The 8,070-nt window shown below is 36.0% G+C and overlaps 1 protein-coding gene across 1 annotated transcript; it reads left to right on the plus strand.

Annotated features, from left to right (window-relative positions):
• Nucleotides 1-557: 557 nt before the first annotated feature.
• LOC140873010 (respiratory burst oxidase homolog protein E) lies at nt 558-7,801 on the plus strand. Its single transcript, XM_073275969.1, has 14 exons — nt 558-1,287; nt 1,467-1,626; nt 2,226-2,274; nt 3,044-3,157; nt 3,983-4,405; nt 4,494-4,880; nt 4,978-5,073; nt 5,336-5,451; nt 5,559-5,729; nt 5,826-5,982; nt 6,089-6,274; nt 6,378-6,506; nt 6,666-6,744; nt 7,183-7,801. Exons 1-14 carry the CDS (start codon nt 672-674, stop codon nt 7,290-7,292), a joined length of 2,793 nt encoding a protein of 930 aa, XP_073132070.1. The 5' UTR covers nt 558-671; the 3' UTR covers nt 7,293-7,801.
• Nucleotides 7,802-8,070: the final 269 nt, after the last annotated feature.

Genomic DNA, 8,070 nt, shown 5'->3' on the forward strand with positions numbered 1-8,070 from the left:
TTATAAAAACCGATTTTGAAGAAATTAATCTAATTAGTAATTATATACTTCAAAGCAAAGCGAGAGGAGGGTCTATATCCGTAGTACCAAAAAATGTTGTTACTTAATTCACTTGTACAAATAAATACATTTCCATAGTACGACTATATTGATTAAGGACTTCATTGATTACATGCACTCCATTTTCATAGTACTAAAAAGACCAAATATGTTTATCTATCGCCTATATATTTAAATTGCATATATTATAGTTTTTACAAAATTAAGTTTCTAGATTATATAATGATCTCCAATGTGGCGAATTTTTTTTATTTTTACTTTTTACTTTTGAGTTGACGGAGTAGTATTTTATTATAATTGAAATTTGGAACCCGACATTTTTTTCCAAATTTAAAATCAAGATATTAAAATTTAAATTTTAAATTAAAAAGATATATATATTATTGATGGTTGAAATGGCGTTGGTAGCTAGGCAAGTATTAGGTTGGGGCTGAGAGAGAGGGAACCCATTCCCATTGCTCTTCATTTGCAGGACGAAGCGTGTGACTCGAGAAACCCACCTTCTTCTACATTCTGCAACTTCTCAATTTTCCGTTATTCTTCCGATCCATTGTTGTTCATGTGCACTGTTTGAATTTTTGTTTACTGTTTCGATCGATGAAATCGTGATCATGAGGCGGTCGTTGTCGTACGGCAGCAGTTCTAGGTACAGTCGATCTTTCGACTTGCCGGAAGATTGCGACGACCGGCGGGAGGTCTGCGGCGGCGCAATGCTGCCGGTTTTCCTCAGCGATTTGGGGAGGAATGTCGATCGTGGGGAGGAAATGGTGGAAGTAACTATCGAGCTCGATGAAAGGTCCGTCGTCTTGCGGAGTGTTGTTCCGGCTGCGCCGGATGAAAGAGCGTCTGCTGATCGTGGAAGAGCAGATCAGGATGAGGATGGGGGTGACGGATATCTGAGGCGGAGCTCGTCGTCTGCGTCGAGGCTACGGCGGATGTTCACCTGGCGGAGATCCGCGTCGGCCAGGTCGTACTCGCCGGACGCGGAGGGGCAGCGGATGACTCCGCCGGAAGTTTCGGTTCGCGAGATGATGAAGTTGAAGGCGAAGTTGGATAGGAACAAATCCAGCGCGCGGAGAGCGCTGGGCGGGCTGAGATTCATCAGCAGAAACACGGTCGACGGAGGCAAATCCGATCCTAAACTGCTCTGGAAACAAGTGGAGGCTCGGTTTGAGCGCTTGGCTAAAGACGGATTGCTCTCCAGGCAAGACTTTGGGGAATGCATAGGTAAAATTAAAATTCACCAAATATTAATCAAAAGTGTTTCAAGTTAAAAATATTTTGAAAGAGGAATGCAATTCGAACATCAAATTGGCAGGTGGTTAATTGGTTCACACGATATGAATCAGTATTCTTCTTTCTTCTTTTTTTTCTTAATAAATTGGACGTGCATGGTGCATGTATAGGGATGGGTGATTCGAAAGAGTTCGCGGTGGGAGTATTCGACGCCCTGGCGCGGCGGCGGCGGCAGAATATCGGGAGAATAACGAAGGAGGAGCTGCACGAGTTTTGGCTCCAAATATCCGACCACAGTTTCGATGCTCGTCTCCAAATTTTCTTTGACATGTGAGCATATGCGCAACACCGTCATATCTTATTTTTCTCTTGTTATTATTATCCTTTTTTTTTAAAAAAAAATCATATATTTAATTATTTTTAATTTTTAATTTATAGGGTTAACAAATTTTAAATCCTTATTTATATCCGTAAGTCATTTCAAACACACCGATTCAAAGTTCTTGACCAAAATTGTAAATCACATAATTATTAAGAATTACCATCTTCAATAATTTCTTGAAGATTTGATTGGAGAAGCTCAACCCTATATTTAATTTCCGTAACATAATGTTACGCTTATACATTAAAGTTATGTTCAAAGTATACGTGTCAACTAATAAATTTTACACTTTTGCTAACTTGTCAATAATTGAGCACTAAATAAATTAAAGGATTAGAAGTTACTACCACATAATTGACCTGACCTCCTCGTGTTTGTTTGTGGCATCACAATCCAAGTGTGCTATATGGGGATGACATGAACTGTCCCATTCATTTTTCATTCTCATTTTGATTTTGATATTTATTTACTTATTTATTTTAATTTAAAAATAAATACCGATGGAATTATTGGACTAATCTCGATGGGTTGTTTAAAATGAATACAGGGCAGATAGTAATGGAGACGGAAAGATCACAAGAGATGAAGTGCAAGAGGTAAATTTGTTATTGGTCAACTTCTTGAAGGGCAAAATATTCAGATTTAGGTCAAACCACATTCTTTCAGATTAATTGCAATTATTAATATTATTTAGTTAGGTGATACTGAATAATAATATGATTATTTAAGTCATGCGATTTTGCCGATTCAACAAATTTTAATCTATTCTTTTCGTTTGTTTGCTATACGTACAAAGATCGGAGTTTAAAGGGTATATTTTGGGAAAATAAATTTTGTATTTAGTCTCTAAATTGGGAAATATAATTTTTTTCTATAAATGTCCAAAATTATCATAAGTTGTCGCATCAATTATTTTGAAATCAAATGTTTTAATTTAAAATATGATATTAATATTGCTTATATAGTGTTTTTGGAAGATGATACAAATTTAAAATATTTAGTTAAAAGCGAGGATTTTGTTAAGACTTAAGAGACGTGCAAAAAAAAAAAAAAAAAGTTTAACAAGAAATTTATACCCAGCGGCCAGCGTACGGATACACATGCAACCAACATCACATAAGTTGATATTAAATTTTATGTTAGACAATGGGTATTATGTCATAAATTAATGCAAACACCTCTGTTACATTAATATTTTTTTAAAATAACTTTCTGTTATTTATTGTAGAAATGGGTCAGTCGTGCTTAAGACTAGGCGATTTAATATATATTCTCTTTTTGTTTATCTTAATTTAAAATTGGATTATTAATTTAATTCTTGCTTATATTTTATTATTATTATTTTTTATTTTTGGCTGTAAACAGTTGATGATGCTGAGTGTTTCCGCAAATAAGCTGTCCAATTTGAAAGAACGTGCAGAGGAGTACGCCTCTTTAATAATGGAAGAACTTGACCCAGAAAATCTTGGGTATATTGAGGTAAATTCTTGCTAATTTTATAATTATGTTGCAGCCATTATCATTATATTATTAGAAAAGAACTAATTGTGTACAATCAAGAGAGAATTTGCAAAATATAATGTTTTTAGATGACTGATTAACTTTATAGATTATGAATGAGGAAAAAAATTAAATTAAAAGTGAGATGCGTATAAAATTGAAAAGCTGAAAAGTTTTTTAAGTTCAAGTGTTTAGTAAATAGGTGATTCTAATACACAATTTTTCATATAATACAAAATATCATCGTTGAAATGTTTGTAATAAAAGATAAAGTTGTGAATGAATGTAATGGATTTTTACTAGCACGTCCAGAAAAATTTCATTTATTTTTTCAAAATACCAAGTCCAGATTCAATTGGAAGAATCGAAATCACACTTGCTTTTGGATTTTTATTTGATTAAGTAAAGAATTGAGCAAAATTTGGTACACAAAAACAAATTTCTTTGCGGTGAAAGTTAATAATAATGTTTGAAAAATTTCAGTCTAATCATGAACTTAGCTCATGGCTGGTTTTGCCAAATGCTTGTTGATTTTCAAAACATTGCCCAACGGAGATGGATGAGCTTGCTAAGTGCAAATGACGACAAAATAATGCAATTGACTAAAAATTTACATATATATAATATAACAAAAGGTTCACGAGTTGTTATGTAAAGATTTAATGCTGAATATTACCTCATAATATACGATTCAAATGTTCTATTCTAATCGTTTCGAGAAAAAAAAAATTCTATTCGAATAATTATGACACCCTCTCTTTCCCAACAAAACTACATTAATGGGCTCATGTGCCCTTTATTCAGTTATGGCAGCTGGAGACACTTCTATTGCGAAGGTACAGTTACATGGACTATAGTAGACCTTTGAGCACAACAAGTGTGGCATGGGGCCAGAACTTAAGCAAATTTAACCCCAGAAAAGTGGCGTCCAAAGGCTGGATTGCACTCAAGCGTCTCCTCTTGGACAATTGGCAAAGGAATTGGATCCTGTGTGTATGGGTTTTATCCATGGCCGGACTTTTCACCTGGAAATTCCTTAATTACAGGCACAAACCAGCATTTCAGGTCATGGGTTACTGCTTGACAACAGCCAAAGGTGCCGCGGAGACACTTAAACTCAACATGGCTCTGGTTCTTCTACCAGTTTGTCGTAATATATTGACATGGCTGAGATCTACAAGTGCCCGTCTGTTCATCCCTTTCGATGACAACATCAATTTTCACAAGGTGAAAAGCAATACCAGGAGAATTCCAGATAAAATTTTGGCTCGTGTATTAGCTGTTTTTCTCTCAACTTTATAGTTGTCTTTTGCAGGTAATTGCAGCTGCTATAGCAATCGGGATCATAATTCATGCAGGAAGCCATCTAACATGCGACTTGCCCCGTTTAGCTAGAGCATCACCAGAAAAATTTTCAGCCATAGCTTCAGATTTTGCTCATGGTGTACAACCAACCTATGGTCAACTTTTGGCTGGAACAGTAGGCACGACAGGTATTGTCATGGTACTACTGATAATGATCTCCTTCACATTAGCAACAAGCAGCTTCAGAAAAAGAGGGGTGAAGTTGCCAACACCCTTCAACCGAATGACAGGCTTTAATGCGTTCTGGTATTCACATCATCTTCTTGGTCTAGTCTACATACTACTACTGGTACATGGAACCAGCTTGTTCTTGGTTCATCAATGGCATGAAAAAACGGTAAGAAAGAATAGGAGAAGAAAATTTTATGCGTCCAGAAAATATACATTTGACAAGAACTAAGTGGTTCCATTGGCATGTCTTGTTGGATTTACAGACATGGATGTATATATCTATACCCCTGCTGCTTTACATAGCTGAACGGAGTCTAAGAAATCGAAGGTCAGAACATTATGCCGTTAAGATTTTGAAGGTAACCGAAAGAACTATATTTCATATCTCATTCAAACAATCCAAACATAGGGAAGCAAAATGCACAATCTATTCACACAACGCAGAGCTTCACAACATGCCAAATATTGTTTAAAATTCACGGCATTATTGTTCAAATTTTAATTCAAAGCAAGTAGCTAGCTACTGCAACAGTCTCATGAGATAGAGTGATTTGAATAAACAATAGATTTTAAACGAAACCCAAAGCAAAAGGTTTACCCAGGTGCTTCTGGATTTTATAGGTTTCTGTACTTCCAGGAGGTGTCTTCAGCTTGGTCATGGCAAAGCCAAATGGATTCAAATACATTAGTGGGCAATATATTTTTCTACAGTGTCCCACAATCTCTCCCTTTGAATGGTGAGTGCAAGTGTAAAACCATCCCACACATGTTAAGATTCATATACAAATGTCTGTGCAAACACAAAGGCAATTGCAAAATTAGTTTTTATTTGATATTCCTTCAGGCACCCATTTTCACTTACTTCAGCACCAGGTGACAACTACCTAAGCGTCCATATTCGCACTGTAGGAGATTGGACACAAGAACTTAAACGAGTATTTACCGAGGATAATAGTTCAGCAACTGTTTATGGTAGAGCTAACTTTGGAGCGCAGGGACAAGTTCACCAGAATGGGTAACTAAATTAGATCAACTTTATGACCAATCGAACATACAGTCCTTTAGAGATAACTCTCTGGGAAACCTGAGCAAATACACTTCCTTGGTGCAGCTTACCTAAATTGCTTGCAGATGGACCCTACGGAGCTCCAGCACAAGAATACCAGAACTATGACATATTACTGCTTGTCGGACTTGGAATTGGAGCTACTCCTTTCATAAGCATCCTCAAAGATCTATTGGACAGTACAAGACTAGAAGACCATGTGGTACTTACTGTTCAGTATCTGTAGCAGTACCTTTTTCTTTTTTACTTTTTTTCAGTTAAAGTAACTTAGCAGAACTCAGTCGTTTTGTTTATTGCTGCCGGCTTAGGACTCAAACACAGAAACCAGTAGATCAGATGATAGCTCAAATAGTATTGCATCTTCATGTGAACCTAGTGGGAAAAAGAAATCACAGCATACAAGAAGTGCACATTTCTACTGGGTTACCAGGGAACCTGATTCCTTTGAGTGGTTCAAGGGAGTCATGAATGAAGTAGCAGATATGGATCAGAAGGCACTTCTTATCCCCTTCAAAAAACTTATTCATTTAGAACTTTTGCTAAATTTGGAAACGGAGATGCAAGTTATTCAGTTTATTTGTGTTCAAAATGGAATAGGGTCAAATTGAGATGCACAATTATCTGACAAGCGTTTATGAAGAAGGTGATGCAAGGTCAACTCTCATCACCATGGTCCAGGCACTAAACCATGCTAAACATGGAGTTGATATCCTATCTGGCACCAAAGTATGATCTCAACCTGTATTCTACAATGGTGTAATATTATCCAAGCAATCACTCTTTTATACAGTGCAACTTTCATGTACAAGTGGCAACGATGAGATGAGGATTGTTAAAAATTACGAGTAAGATAATGTCTCATGAGATTTTATTTCCCTCTTTCAGGTGAGGACACATTTTGCAAGGCCAAATTGGAAAGAAGTGTTCCAAAAAGTAGCTGCAAAGCATCCACGTTCAACAGTAGGTAAAGATACTTTTCATACAAATAAATTTCATTCCATCCTGACCTTCAAATTGGGCCCTGGATCATAAAATTGTTCCTCAACATTGCCATACAATTCAACAATCTACAAATTAAAGAAAAGACTCGAATGATATAGTTTCTAACATAATATTGAACAGACTTAACAAGCAAAATACCAAAAATTGTGTCGTTCACCAAGAGCTCAAAGACAGAAGGATGCGGATAGAAGCAAATCAAATTAGGCCGACATAAAGAAGAAATCATCAAATGGATGTTTTCTTAAGATTTATATTATGCACACGTGTGTCAATTCTAGAAGATTGAAATCCAGTTCGATCTGCTAAGTTAATAGAGATGCATCTCCTTCTACGTATAGAAATATGGAATGGAAATTAAAATTTGAGAGATTGGTTAATAACAAGAACTCCTTAAATTCAGGTGTTTTCTACTGTGGCATGCCTATATTGGCAAAGGAGCTGAAGAAATTATCACACGAAGTAACTCGCAAGACATCCACGAGGTTTGAGTTTCACAAGGAATACTTTTAAAGCGGGAAGATCAGATACTAACTATTTATGAAAATTGTAATTATTATGTATTAATTATTATGTATAAGAGAATAAAAATAAACATTACCTCGGCGAAATATCCGAGCATACAGTATACATTTAGGTTAGCCCAATGATAAAGTAGGGATTCAAAACAGAGGGAGGATGATTGTGGAGGTTGGATGTAGAAAGAACATACTTATATTATTTTTCATCAAAGTCAATTCCTACAGATGGCTTCAAGAAAAAATGCATTATCAATTGATATATTGTATCTGAGAAATGAAGCATTAATATATTGATGTGTTTGTATCAACTTCAAACCAGCCACATGGGTGGAAGAATTATCTTTCCAGGTAATTTGTCTATTGGTACAAAACTTTTCCAGAAAAATTCAAGAAAACCATCAATTGGAGGCTTGGACGATTGGAGTTTCCACAAATATTGACGGGAAAATTTTCTCCCCACATTTCAAGTACCTAAATTGACATTTATGTAAACTAACTCTGAACATTTCAATCATCTTTCAATCTCCGTAGCAGTTTAGATGCCCATCGCCGAACACGTCTTTTCAATGTGTAACCAGCAACAATTCCAGCAAGAAAACAAATTGCGCATAGCTTTGAGCAAGTCCAAAGCGATACCACTTGTCTGCATCAGAGATCCGTCGTTAAAAACATACATGTGCTTTCACTGATTATTTTCCTCTTCACACTTAAAAAGATGCACATAAAACATTATGCTACATTTGGACCATAGAATGTAGGGAGTGTTTGCA

This window comes from Henckelia pumila, unplaced genomic scaffold (assembly GCF_033568475.1).
Source record: "Henckelia pumila isolate YLH828 unplaced genomic scaffold, ASM3356847v2 CTG_525:::fragment_3, whole genome shotgun sequence".
Lineage (NCBI taxonomy): Eukaryota > Viridiplantae > Streptophyta > Magnoliopsida > Lamiales > Gesneriaceae > Henckelia > Henckelia pumila.

Bases quoted from the DNA above. Each gene is read 5' to 3' on its own strand.
- LOC140873010 (XM_073275969.1), top strand. From the start codon at position 672: ATGAGGCGGTCGTTGTCGTACGGCAGCAGTTCTAGGTACAGTCGATCT. The intron at 1,627-2,225 runs GTGAGCATATGC...AAATGAATACAG, and splicing joins CTCCAAATTTTCTTTGACAT to GGCAGATAGTAATGGAGACG. The intron at 3,158-3,982 runs GTAAATTCTTGC...CCCTTTATTCAG, and splicing joins AAAATCTTGGGTATATTGAG to TTATGGCAGCTGGAGACACT.